Genomic DNA, 14,787 nt, shown 5'->3' on the forward strand with positions numbered 1-14,787 from the left:
CGGTCTTCTGCTCTTTTGCTAGCTCTTGCCCGTTCCTCTCCGTTGTCTTCTTCCCTCTGCTCTTTTTCCTATGTTGACTCGATGCTCTCTCCCGCTGTAATGCGATGTGCAACGACTTATATAGGCATGGGGCGGGGTCACCGGGTTATGTCCGTGACCCCACCCTTTATGACGTTCCCGCCCCATCATGCCCCGACGTGGAGTTCCTTCATGCACAAGTCGCATGCCAAAGTCTGATCGGTTAATACAGGGAATCTGACTTTGATCTGACTTCAGAAAACAAGTAGTGCGGGAACTACTTTGAAGTCGGCACGACAAAGTCGTACTAATATGAATTGTAGTCCATTGAGAATGACTTGTCAATGCGGTTTTTGCAGTCCAAAATTGCGGGACAAGTCGTATAAGTGTGAAAGGGGCCTTACCCTGAGTTGACAGTCTCCACAAAACTATAGCATCCTTACTGCATACAAGCATATTCCAAGAAGCTAATGCTTGCCTATTGTATTACTGTTATCTTCAGAGAGCCACTGTATCCTCTGGAAAATCCTATGTTGGTACCGTTTTTTTTTTTTTTTTTGTCATTATTGACATTAACTCCCACAAGATGATGCTCTATTGCTCATGAAGGCTGTACGGTTGGGAGGCAGTAAGTATGTTCCCAATACAGTGGAAATGGGGATTCTTTGGAGGGCTTCTGGAAGTCTTAGAAAAAAAGTGCAGAATTTGAAAGTGAGGCAAGGGAACCAAAGAAATTGTGGTACCAGCAAAGACCCACGGTAGTGTTCCAAACACTTATATTAAGCGGCACTTGGTGACAAAAAGAGAATATAGAAAATGTGTCTGAAGGATGACAGTGTCACATGAAAGTCCTGGGAATAAATTACCGGGCGGAAAAAAAATTGATGTACAAAGTAAATAAACTTAATTCAATTTAATTTCTTGAAAAAAAAGATGAATGTTAAAATTACAGCAATTCCACACTTAACACTAAGAACAAACTAAAGGTCTGGAGACAAACACACGACACACATTAAACAATGACCGAACACCACCAGAGAAATTCATCAAAATAACGCTATAAATGCATTACGCAGTAAAAAAGCATTACCACCAAGCCAGATTGTGAATTGTACACAGAAACAACGGTCGTTGCGGACTTTAAAGGTTATGATATAAACAATGTAGCAGTCCGTGGTGAAATTTGCAGAGCAAAAGGACAAAAATAATCCAAGGGATTGGGGAAAAGAGCGAAATGAAGACAGTGGGACGTCTGTGGTGGCTACAGATGTAGAGTCCGCTAGGCTGTAGATTAGGGATCCTCAAACTATGGCCCTCCAGTTCAGGAACTACAATTCCCATCATGCCTAGTGATGTCAGTGAATGTCAGTCTTGCAATGCCTCATGGGATGTGTAGTTCCGCAACAGCTGGATGGCCGTAGTTTGAAGATCCCTGCTGTAGATAATGACAGGCTATGTATCCTTTAAACAGACCATACTCCAGATCAGCAGTTGATGGATCAACAATTCTGTGGTAATTGGAACTAATCCACTGAACCAAAATCAATGAACAGAGGTCCGAGCCCGGACAATAGTAAGGTTCCAAGTGGAAATTGCACAGTAGGTCAGACAACAGGATTCGAAGATGCACATGGATCAATTAATTACTCACTGTGTAGGTCAATAAAGGTAAGGCTGTGCAGTGCTATTGCAAGCGGGTGATTTAGGGCTTTGTAGATTGTAGGAGATTCTCCTCAAGAAAAAGCCACCCACGATAAGTAAACTGTAAAAGCCCATCATGCAAAAGGTAGGCTTGCTGCCATATAAAGAGCAACGGCTCCTGGATCCCCCCTGTCAAGGGCTCAGCCGAGAACCACAGACCGGCTCAGCAGCGAGGTGGTATGCAGGGTGGTGCTAAAGGTGGTGTCTGATGCTGCAGGGGGTGACGTCAACACGTTTCACTAGGAAACCCCAGTTTCATCAGGACTTTTTAGGAATAAAGTGCAGACTTGGCATGTACTTCGAAACCTGGGGGCAGACATTGCTGGCCAGCTTTTCTGTGCAATGGTTTTTATTGATGATCATAGAAATGAAAATGACAGCTGATTCGCCTACACAGGAGGACAACATTGTTGCATAAAATATTTGAACATTCTGCCATATGCGAACTGCTGGGGAGTGCCATATTTTAATGACACCCCCATTTCAGCTCTCGTATCGCATTGCGAACTGACAATTCATACATGAATCGGATATGTGTGAACACACATGCAATCCGATTCTGTTCCGAACATAAAAAAGGGTCCTGTGCGTCTTTGGACCGAATGCAGTGCGATATCAGCCAAACTCTCTGTATGGCTGATATCGCACCGCACAGACATTTCATGTAACGTGAACAGCAGTGCGCTGCAGATTACATGCGATGTCTGGCACCACACACGTGTTTACCGGGCCTAAAAGAAGAAAACATGGTACCAGGTGTCGCAAATTATGTTGCGTTCAATTTTTTTTATCATCTACAGAAATGTTTATATAAATCCTTAGATTTTATTTGTCTGGCATGACATGTTCTTATGAAGGTAAGCTAAATCTTTTATTCTCTATCCAGGTGGTTCCAGTCGTGTTGCATTTGCTGACAGCAATCAGCAGCGTTCGCCTGTATATTCCAAAGGATCTTCGGCCTCTGGATAACAGACAAAGTGTACTTAAGTCTATCCAGGTAAGTTAATATATTTCTGAAGAATGTGTTTATCCTCTTCAATTTAATGTATATGTATGCAATGAAATTGGACCTGGGGCAACAGAAGATTTAAAATTATGCAAATGTTGGGTGAGATGTCTTAAAATAAACGTAGCAAAAAGTAGCACTTTTCAGGGTCTCCAAGTGCTCTAAACAAATCCAAAGCCAGTTCCCTAGAATGAATCCATTGTGGTTCCTTCCCTGGCCTGTCTGATATTACAGGAAGGATTCAGCAGTGACTGTGGTTGAAGGATAAAACGAGAAAAGTGAGTGACTAACACAGGCATCATTTACTCCCAGAATTGTCAAATGCAGAGGTAGGAGGCATGAGCCACTGTAGAGGTGAGTGTAATGCCTCTTCGGTTGCTGAGAACTACTTTTGTTTTGAACAGGACAAGTGCAACCAATGCTAGGCAATGAGCATTCAAATGTTTACATTTTTCTTAAAGTGGTGTTCCGCCAAAATGTTATTTTGTACAGTCAGCAGCTACAAATACGGCAGCTGCTGATTTTTTTTAATATATGGACACTTACCTGTCCAGGGCGCCCACGATGTCGGCACCCTAAGCCTATCTGTCCCTTGGCTCTCGGGTGCTGCTGCCGCCATCTTCGGTAAGGGAATCCGGAAGTGAAGCCTGCTGTCTTCTGAGACCTGTATGTATAACAAATGTATACAGGGGAAGGCTCCCCAATACTTAAGCGAGAAAATAAAACCGTACGTCACCAAGCGCGTGCTCCGGTCAACCAACCAAAACCTTCTTCAAATTCCTAAATCCCGCTACAAAAAAGGGAGAACAAAGATTCTCGGTCCAAGGACCACGGCTCTGGAATGCTCTACCCATCACCATCCGCTTAGAGGAAAACCATCGGGCATTTAGGAAAAAACTAAAGACCCACCTCTTCTGAAAGACCGGTACGACGCTGGATTCCAATCGCCTTTAGGCGATCAAGTTCGCAATTGCTGCGCTATACAAGTCACTCACTCACTCTCCCAGAAGACAGAGGAGGGTCCAGACGTGGCGTAGATGGCTGCGGATACTGCGGCAATCTATGCCCAGAAGTGCCTTTTAAGAAGTGCCAAATGTGACACCGGAGGGGGGGGGGGGGAATCCGAAAAGCGGAAGTCCCATTTTTGGGTGGAACTCCACTTTAAGCAGTTAGTGAAAAGGGGAAGTAAACTTTCTTTACTGACCCTTACCTAATGGGTAAGGCTTACCTATAGGTAGTGTAAATGTATCCTAAACGTGCACCGTTTAGGAAATATTTACATTACATGCAGCCAGTGAAACGGAAGCCCCTGCAGCACTGACATTGCGGCGATGGAACGGCTTTGTTTTAAGGTAAGTTTTACATATTGTGCTAGTGTGATGCATACTAGCACATTATGACTGCCTTCCAGGGGGGAAAAAATGATCGTCCAGCAGTTTACAACCGCTTTAAGCCCTATCCAACTTTGTTTAAATCCGCTAAATACCTTCCAGGTTCCTGCATAGAAGAACCCTTGCTGTCTGTGTGGAAGCTGTCATCTCTCTGCAGAGATCCGATAAGCTAAATTCTCACTCGGTCCTATATCTCTGAGCAGAGCGCAGTAACTTTGAATGGAGAGCTCAAAGATTTAAATGGTTGCATAAGGTTGTACCTCCATTAATGTTCTTTGAACTTCACTAAAATAAAAATTTCTGTGTGCCATATACCAGATACTTGTGACCATGCCCACTGACAATATAAAAGGTCTGCTAAGTTCTGATTACCATTTATAGATGCGCTGTCCACATATGAAGTAGAAAGAATGATGATCCCAACTAACAGCAATTTTGTACTTGACCAAATAGCTTCAATATTTTACTCAAGCCTGATGCTCATTGGCTGTCATTTCAGATAGTTCTCAGTATTTAGCTACTATATTTCATTTTAGTAATTTGACCTTGGAATGATTGCTGTATCGTTCTCCCCACAGAAAATGTGGCGGCACGCTTGCAGTTCTCTAACGGTTTTGCGGGTTTCCTGCTGACCACCTTGGCAATAGGGGATGCTATTCAATCACACCAATTGCTGCCTCGAAAGCTGTAATGATGGTGTAACTGAGCTAATAAGATTTTCTCTGGCTACAGAAAGTTGAGGGCATGGAAATCCTGACACTGCACATTCTTTACATTATGACTTTCTCTGGGCTACATTTATGTGCATATCATTTTTTTTTATTTTTATTTTTTTTTTCTTAAATTCCATGGTTCTTGTTGAACTGCCTGTAGAGAAAAAGTGCACAAGGGTACAGTAACAGATTAACCTTCAAAGAGGAAGGGCCTCAACCCCTGAACTCATGAGGGTGCACGGCTCCTGATGGGGCAAGGTGCTCTAGTTGACTTATGTTGAAGCTAGATGGACCCCGCTCTTTAGGGACCTGACGAAACTAGTCCACCAAGTACTTGATGAACAGGGACCTCCAAAAGGAAGAGGAAAAAGACCTGAAGGCCACAGATCATTTCCCTGACATTTGGACAGGTCCCAAAACATACACCCTTTATCTATGTGAGTAAAAGGGGAGAAAGAAAAACCCACATATGCTGTGCTAGTGCCAACGATATTAAAATAAATAAAAGATACCAAGTGCAGAACATGCATTTTGGACAGAACAGTAAAACCTTGGATTGGGAGTAAAATTTGTCCCCAAGACCCCTTTGACCCTGAGGGTGTTTTGCAGGCGCTATAGCGTTAAAAATGGCACCTGCAATCCGCCCTTAAGCTGCTGCTCTATTCACTCCAGTGTGAAAGCCCGAGGGCTTTCACACCAGAGGTGCGCTGGTAGGACGTCAGAAAAAGTCCTGCCAGCAGCTTCTTTGGAGTGCATTAGCAGCGTGAACTCGCCGCTGCTAATGCACTCCTGCCCATTGAAATCAATGGGCAGCGCTGTGATACTGCCAGCAAAAGTGCCCCTCTAGCGGCCGAAATGCGCGCAAAATCGACAGTAAAATAGCTGTATTTTACCGCCGAAGCTATTGGTGTTGGCAGTGTGAGAGGGGTCTAAAAGATGTACATCCTTTTTGTACTGCACTGTTTGTAGACGATTTGCATTATGAATGGCCAAGCACAGCTCTATCCAATTTCGTAAAATTCTGTTTAGATGAGAATGTTACATTAGCAGCCTTAAACTATGAATTTATGTACTGTACATTTTTATTTTTTCTACAGAAATTAAACAAAATCTTTTTAGGATGCCTTTAAGGAAAAAATATACCTAAAGGGTAACGCCCATCTCATTGGAAAAAATAGAGCATACACAATTGCTACACAAGCCATATTGTAATTAAATGTTATTAAAAATTACCTTTCCTTTTTAATCTGCAGCTCAATATGGCAACCTGGATGTGTTCAGCTTGTGTGATTGGCTCACTGATTTTCTCAGATGTCTGCACAAAGATGCCAGTCGGATTTTAGGCATCCGCAACAAAAATGTTTTTGTTGAAATGCTCCCAAAGGGTTAATCACTTTTAAAGGGATGCCGACCCTGTAATATTATTATAATATAATATTGGAGTCCTGCAAGTGCATCAGCTGATTAATAATGAAAATATCACTCCCATTCAAATTTGCTTTGTACATTGATGTAATCAAACATACCACTTTTTCTTCAGAGCAGAAACGGGTAGGAATCTGCAATAATGTTCGTTACTCTGATCGGCCTGCGTAAGATTGACTTTTGTATGGACTCTTTTCTGCAATGTTTGTCGAAGATTTGTGGCGTCCGGAAGGCTGCAGTGTGAAACGGGATAATTGTGTATAGAATACAGATAGCTGATGGGTCCGAGGTCCCCAGCTGGCAGTGCAGCACACATATGTGATATGTATTCTCCTTGTGTAGTTGTCACAAGAGTTCTTTGCCAGCCAAAGGACATTCTATTGATATTGAACTGGATCTGGAGGAGAACATATTTTTCTATAAACATCTAACATCGAGTGTTCTCTGTATTTTTCAAATCGCTGTCCGTTACCCTACAAACACTTGCTTTTGATATTCTTCAGGAGGTTCAGAAGCGTTTCCCCGATGGCGTGCCTCTACTGGATCCCATTGATGACATGGGTATTAAAGATCAGGGGCTGAAAAAGGTGGTTCAGAAAACTGAGGCATTTGAGCACCGAATGTATTCACACCCGCTCAATAATGATCCTAATCTAGAGACCCTCTACAAACTCTGTGAGAAAAAGGCCCAGGTAAGTTTATCTCTAAATTTTTGAATGCCCTTACTTCCTCTGCCCTTACTTCCTCTGCCCTTTCTTCCTCTGCCCTTTCTTCCTCTGCCCTTTCTTCCTCTGCCCTTTCTTCCTCTGCCCTTTCTTCCTCTGCCCTTTCTTCCTCTGCCCTTTCTTCCTCTGCCCTTTCTTCCTCTGCCCTTTCTTCCTCTGCCCTTTCTTCCTCTGCCCTTTCTTCCTCTGCCCTTTCTTCCTCTGCCCTTTCTTCCTCTGCCCTTTCTTCCTCTGCCCTTTCTTCCTCTGCCCTTTCTTCCTCTGCCCTTTCTTCCTCTGCCCTTTCTTCCTCTGCCCTTTCTTCCTCTGCCCTTTCTTCCTCTGCCCTTTCTTCCTCTGCCCTTTCTTCCTCTGCCCTTTCTTCCTCTGCCCTTTCTTCCTCTGCCCTTTCTTCCTCTGCCCTTTCTTCCTCTGCCCTTTCTTCCTCTGCCCTTTCTTCCTCTGCCCTTTCTTCCTCTGCCCTTTCTTCCTCTGCCCTTTCTTCCTCTGCCCTTTCTTCCTCTGCCCTTTCTTCCTCTGCCCTTTCTTCCTCTGCCCTTTCTTCCTCTGCCCTTTCTTCCTCTGCCCTTTCTTCCTCTGCCCTTTCTTCCTCTGCCCTTTCTTCCTCTGCCCTTTCTTCCTCTGCCCTTTCTTCCTCTGCCCTTTCTTCCTCTGCCCTTTCTTCCTCTGCCCTTTCTTCCTCTGCCCTTTCTTCCTCTGCCCTTTCTTCCTCTGCCCTTTCTTCCTCTGCCCTTTCTTCCTCTGCCCTTTCTTCCTCTGCCCTTTCTTCCTCTGCCCTTTCTTCCTCTGCCCTTTCTTCCTCTGCCCTTTCTTCCTCTGCCCTTTCTTCCTCTGCCCTTTCTTCCTCTGCCCTTTCTTCCTCTGCCCTTTCTTCCTCTGCCCTTTCTTCCTCTGCCCTTTCTTCCTCTGCCCTTTCTTCCTCTGCCCTTTCTTCCTCTGCCCTTTCTTCCTCTGCCCTTTCTTCCTCTGCCCTTTCTTCCTCTGCCCTTTCTTCCTCTGCCCTTTCTTCCTCTGCCCTTTCTTCCTCTGCCCTTTCTTCCTCTGCCCTTTCTTCCTCTGCCCTTTCTTCCTCTGCCCTTTCTTCCTCTGCCCTTTCTTCCTCTGCCCTTTCTTCCTCTGCCCTTTCTTCCTCTGCCCTTTCTTCCTCTGCCCTTTCTTCCTCTGCCCTTTCTTCCTCTGCCCTTTCTTCCTCTGCCCTTTCTTCCTCTGCCCTTTCTTCCTCTGCCCTTTCTTCCTCTGCCCTTTCTTCCTCTGCCCTTTCTTCCTCTGCCCTTTCTTCCTCTGCCCTTTCTTCCTCTGCCCTTTCTTCCTCTGCCCTTTCTTCCTCTGCCCTTTCTTCCTCTGCCCTTTCTTCCTCTGCCCTGAGAGAATTATAAAGAGTCCTACGTACACCTTTTTTTTGCTCCCACATTTGCATTGATCATGTAATATGGTGGTGGTTGTTGCTCTGTACGCACCACCGATTGTATAGTAAATTGAAACATTCCAATGTTAAGTTTCTGTGTGGTATGGGAGTGCACAGATTAATTTGACTTCTGTCAGTAGTCTGAGAATTGAGTGCCAGTTCACTCCACAAAAATGTCCTCCAGATGCGTTTTTACCTGCGTGATTTTATTGCGTTCCAGTGCGTTTTTGCTGCATTTTCAGGTGCGTTCCAGATGATTTTTTTTTTTTTTTTTTCTGTTTTTTTTTTTTTTTTTTTTTTTTTCCCCTGCTTTTCTGGGGTCCAGTACATTTTGTATGTGTTTGGTGTATTTTACTGCATTCCAGTACAGTTTTGTTCACCAACCTCTTGAGGATTGACCACAAGTTCTCAATGGGATTAGGGTCTGGGAGTTTCCTGGCCATGGACCCAAAATTTGTTTTTGTTTTTTCTTTCCCCAAGCCTTTATCACTCTTTCTGTAGATGCTTCATCATGCTGGAAAAGGCATTGTTTGTCACCAAAATGTTCTTGGATGGTTGGGAGAAGTTGCTCTCTGAGGATGTTTTTTTTTACCATCCTGTATTCATGGCTGTGTTCTTGGGCAAAATTGTGAGTGAGCTCACACATGAATGGTCTCAGGATGCCTTACTGTTGGCATGACACAGGACTGATGGTAGCGCTCCCCTTTTCTTCTCCGGACAAGGTTTTTTCCAGATGCCCCAAACAATCAAAGGGGATTTATCAGAGAAAATGGCTTTACTTTAGTCCTCAGCAGTCCCAATTTCTGTACGTTTTGCAGAATATCAGTCTGTCCCTGATGTTTGTTTTTCCTGGAAAGAAATGGCTTATTGACACCAGGCCATCCTCCGAAAGTCTTGGCCTAACTGTGTGTGCAGATGTACTCACACCTGCCTGCTGCCATTCCTGAGCAAGCTCTGCACTGGTGGTGCCCCAATCCTGCGGCTGAATCAACTGTAGGAGACAGTCCTGTCGCTTACTGGACTTTCTTGGGTGCCCTGAAGCCTTCTTCACAAATGCAGTGGAAATGTTTTTTTATGGAATAAAATTAATTTTCATGGCACAGAGGGACTTTGCATTTAATTGCAATTTATCTGATCGCTCTTCATAACATTCTGGAGTATATACAAATTGCCATCATAAAACCGGAGGCAGCTGACTTTGTGTAAATGAATATTCGTCCTCATTCTCTAAACTTTTTCCTGAAAAATGTAATCTATAAGCAAGTATTTTTGTCTACAGATTGCAGTAGATATCAGAACTGCGAAGCATGAACTGAAGAAGGCTCGCACAGTGCTACAGATGGATGAGCTGAAATGTCGGAAGCGTGTTCTCAGGCGGATGGGATTTGCCAGCTCCTCTGATGTCATTGAAATGAAAGGACGAGTTGCTTGTGAAATCAGCAGGTAAACAGCGGAGGTGTTCTGCAAACTTTCTCGATTTATGTTAGGAAATTAAAATGGGCAAACAGGCAGGGTTTTGAATGCAGAAGACAGGTGTGGGTGTGTGTGTATAGATAGATAGATAGATAGCTAGATAGATAGATAGATAGATAGATATCTATCTCTAATATAAATAAAAACAAGGAGGAATGCAGCGCTGATATGTGATGAATATATGATTCATGTAAATAATGTGAATAAAGTTCATGAAAAATAATATAAATAAAGTACACCCGTGAGATAAGATTGCCTGCTTACCAGAATGAAAGACTGCTTTGCATCAGTCTCATGGAGCATGTGGGAAATATGGTCTCCCTGTAACCAATCCGTCTAGATGTTCAGAATGGAACTCAGCAGTAGGTCCAGGATATACACATGAATGATAAGAAAAGGGGGATTCTCATAGCGTATTAAGTTTTTCAAAGAGGTAAATTTAATAAATGGTTGCACTTACAGTCATGTGATGAGTTATGGGCACAAAAGTCGTAAAAACGAGGAAATCGCTTCCACTCCGATAGTCCGATGCTTCTCGCTACTCGATCGAACACACCGCCGGCGTTCAGGACGGAACGCGATGACGTCACGGCACCCTACGATCGTTTCGTCTCATCAGTGCAACCATTTATTAAATTTACCTCTTTGAAAAACTTAATACGCTATGAGAATCCCCTCTTTTCTTATCATTCATGTGTATATCCTGGACCTACTGCGGAGTTCCATTCTGAACATCTAGACGGATGCTCCATGAGACTGATGCAAAGCAGTCTTTCATTCTGGTAAGCAGGCAATCTTATCTCACGGGTGTACTGCAGAGATTTATTCCACCGAATGAACCTTTATTTATATTTTTCATGAACTTTATTCACATTATTTACATAAATCATATATTCATCACATATCAGCGCTGCATTCCTCCTTGTTTTTGTATGTTTTGTTGAATTGTTGTACACAATTTTTAGTGCTAGCAGCTTATTGTTTATGTCATTTAAATTTCAATCACCAATTTAATTCAGCGCAGCGCCAGCCTTTTGTTTTTTTCTGTGTGTATGTATATGTACATACCATACTGTTTTTAAAAAATAGGTGTGTGCACTGAAGAAATCAGTGTGGCTTGAAGTGATTCCAGTGAAAAATATGGAGACTGCTATTGCTGAAGACCTATTGGGAGTGCTGTTTGGCTTCAGAACTTGGAATCACTGCCGGGCAATTGTAATTTTCAAAGATATTTTCAGCAATGGCAACCTATGTTTTATCGCTGTATAATCTGCCCTAAATCATTGTAAACTAGAAGACTATAACCATTTCAGACTGGAAAGTGGGGAACCATTAGCTCTTCATGTTTTAGCTTGTTCACACAATCTCTTGGGAAGGATTTTGGGGGGAGAGGATGAGGTGGTAGAGAGGGCTTGTTGGAGGCTCTTTAACTGTTACTGATTGATGCTATTTGACATGGCCACTGACCTAACACCAATGATCATTTTAGCTGTATGAAGAGGTGGAATTTTGACCACCAGTGTAAGTGGCTAATTATTTCCACTGACCACTAGTTTTGAGGCATTTTATACACTTGCTTCCGGATAAATTGATGGGGTTCCCCAACCACTAAATGTTTTAAGGGTCCCTTCGGGGTAAAAAGATTATTTTCGTCTAACTGTTTCAATGTCCTTGCAGTGCCGATGAACTCCTCCTCACCGAGATGATGTTTAATGGCCATTTCAATGACCTGACAGCGGAACAAGCTACTTCACTGCTCAGCTGCTTTGTGTTCCAGGAGAATGTAAGTGTCCTTTCTCAGACCGGATGGTTCATACTCGTGAACAGAGCTTGCTCCCTATTGAACTCTGTCACTCCAAATTTAGAAAGGTTCATGAAGGGGATGTAAGACTTTCCTAAAGGCGTGCCTCATGTTTATAGTTTAAAGTGCACACAGGAAATTCCTCTTTTCTTGGCTGTCTTAGAAACCTTTGTGAAACCTACAAAAATACCCTTTAGCCAAAATTAAAGATAAAAGGAAATCCATCAGAATAGGAATGTGACAACAGATTTCGCCGACTTTGTTTTTGAAGGTTTGGTTTAAAGCTAAACTCGGGCATAAACAAATTTATGTTTTAAATATCACTATGAACGCACCTTGCATAGAATATCTGAGTCTTTACTCTGCTGCTTTCTCCAGTTTTTAGCAATCCCAAGGGAAATGCAGCATTTCCAGCTTTATAGAGGGGGAATTTACTGTATAAACAACCAGTTATTCCATCCGACTCTGTATGTGTTGGGAGACTGGTTACATCAACGTCCTTTTTTAAAAAAAAAATTTTTTTGACATCGTGATACTGTCTGAGGCATACTCAGCTCAGAGACAGCCAACAGGTACAGGACTGAGCTGCGGAGCAGAGGAGCTGAACTAAGGCTAGCTGTACCCCTATACGTAGCCAGCTTGTATGAGAGAGAAATCTTCTTTCATCTATGCTAAACATGACCACTCCCATAATATGTTATTGGGATTTAATTTACTTGAAATGCGATGAAAGAGAATCGCTTGCCTGTTAACCACTTACTTACTGGGCACATAAACCCCCTTCGTTCCCAGGCGAAATCTCAGCGTCCGGCACTGCGTCGCTTTAACTGACAATTGCGCGGTCGTGCGACGTGGCTCCCAAACAAAATTGGCGTCCTTTTTTCCCCACAAATAGAGCTTTCTTTTGGTGGTATTTGATCACCTCTGCGGTTTTTATTTTTTTGCGCTATAAACAAAAAAAGAGCAACAATTTAAAAAAAATATATATTTTTTTTACTTGTTGCTATAATAAATATCCCAATTTTTTTTTAAAAAAACTATTTTTTTTCTCAGTTAAGGCCGATACGTATTTTTCGACGTATTTTTGTAAAAAAAAAAAAAATCGCAATAAGCGACTGGTTTGCGCAAAAGTTATAGCGCCTACAAAATGGGGAACAGAATTATGATTTTTTTTATTATTATTTTTTTTTTTTACTAGTAATGGCGGCGATCTGCGATTTTTATTGGGACTGGGATATTGCGGCGGACGTATCGGACACTTTTGACACAAATTTGGCGCCATTCACATTTATACTGCGATCAGTGCTATAAAAATGCACGAATTACTGTATAAATGTGACTGGCAGTGAAGGGGTTAACACTAGGGGGTGAGGAAGGGGTTAACTGTGTAGCCTGGGTGTTATAACTGTGTGGGGGGGAGGGGGGTGACTGGGGGAGGGGACCGATGCTGTGTCTCTATGTACAAGAGACACAGATCGGTCTCCTCTCCTCTGACAGCACGTGGAGCTCTGTGTTTACACACAGAGCTCCACGTCCCTGCTGTCACCTGCCGTGTCACCGACGATCGCGTGTACCCGGCGGACATCGCGGCCGCCAGGTACACGCATCGGGTCTTCGGCGATGCGTCGGGACAGTTTTTTACCCGCCGCGCGCCACCCAGTGGCGCGCGCGGGTAATGCACATAAAAGCCCTTTTTTTAAACGGCCACTTGGCACTTGAGAGCCGCGCTGCGGACGTATTTCGTCTATAGCGCGGATCTCAAGTGGTTAATGTAAAGCATAAATTTAGCCAGAAACCCGATAACTCATTATAGCATTGCTATGAGTGGGGCTGTAATGGCCAAAACATGTTGGCATTGACCCGGTGTTTATGATTTTCTGCTTGTAATTACCTGTTGAATGTACCTGGCATTCCCCAGAAAACCCACCTCAGGCTGCTTGAAGACATGTCCATGTTAGGAAGATTCTCACCGCCACCAGATTCACAACTGCCATTAAATTGTAAATCTAAGTGAGGCTAGCAGCAGAATAATCATTATATAGAACAGACTTAAAGTGGAGGTTCACCCTATAAAAAAATTCTAACACTGCATCCAGCCCAGTTGTGCATATAAAATGACACTGACCTTTTTTTTTTTTCTTTTCCGTAGATAGCGTTTAGCCGTGGAATTCACCGCGGCTTCCGGGTAGGGCTAAACGCTATCTACGGAAAAGAGAAAAAAAAAAGGTCATTGTATATGCACAACTGGGCTGGATGCAGTGTTAGAATTTTTTATAGGGTGAACCTCCACTTTAAGAAGGCTAAGGTACCTAAATTGGTGGCCAAACAGGATTGTTAATGCAGGGGAGACATGCGGTGTCTCTTTTGTATTAAAGTTGCCTATCCGCCCTTGTACAGTTAACTGTGCATGCTTCAGCCATGCAGTGGTATCAGATAAAGGCACTGACTGAACCAACTAGTGCAGATACATTAGTTTTCTAAAGTTTTTGCAGCTCACCAATTTGGTTTAATTTGTTACCTAGTATTCCTCTTTAAGCATTGTGGTTCTAGGAATACTGTACCCACAGTTGTGAAGAATGCATTCCAGTTGACGCATTGAATTTTTTAATTAGGCTTCATTATAGGAATGATCTTCTGCCCCACTTTCCCCAAAGCAGCTGGTCCTTGAGCCCACGCTGCCCTGAAATTGGGGGCCCCATGATGGCACTGAGTGATGGATACACAGGGGAGGCAGTCTGCCTCCTACCTACTTGATGCCTGTTTACCTGCACTGTCATTGTAGGGGCCCCAGAGCCCATGATGGTATTAAGATGGCCCTGACTTAGTGCATTGTAGTATTTAATTTTGCAACACGGTTCACACATTACTGTGCATTACAGTAAGAGCCGGTTCACACTGGGGCGACTTGGGATCCGACTTGAAGTCGTCCCAAGTCGCGCTGTCGAGAAACAATGCAAGTGAATGGGAGCGGTGTTAATACACACTACTCGAGTCGCTCCGACTTCAAAAGAAGTTCCTGTACTACTTCAATCCGACTTGTAGGCGATTTGTACCCATTGATTTCAATGGAAGTCGCCTCCAAGTCTGATCAAAGTCTGATCACTGTCTTAACTGAAGCAACTTTCCAGG

General features: G+C 43.3%; 1 protein-coding gene across 1 annotated transcript in view; it reads left to right on the forward strand.

Moving 5' to 3' along the window:
• Positions 1–14,787, forward strand: part of MTREX (Mtr4 exosome RNA helicase) — a 116,883-nt gene that overhangs the window by 77,663 nt on the left and 24,433 nt on the right. Inside the window, exons 20-23 of the mRNA XM_040339450.1 lie at positions 2,606–2,716; positions 6,758–6,946; positions 9,664–9,827; positions 11,535–11,640. Coding sequence (XP_040195384.1) covers positions 2,606–2,716; positions 6,758–6,946; positions 9,664–9,827; positions 11,535–11,640 — 570 coding nt within the window. The remainder of the gene's footprint in view (positions 1–2,605; positions 2,717–6,757; positions 6,947–9,663; positions 9,828–11,534; positions 11,641–14,787) is intronic.

Source organism: Rana temporaria, chromosome 1, assembly GCF_905171775.1.
Source record: "Rana temporaria chromosome 1, aRanTem1.1, whole genome shotgun sequence".
Classification (NCBI taxonomy): domain Eukaryota; kingdom Metazoa; phylum Chordata; class Amphibia; order Anura; family Ranidae; genus Rana; species Rana temporaria.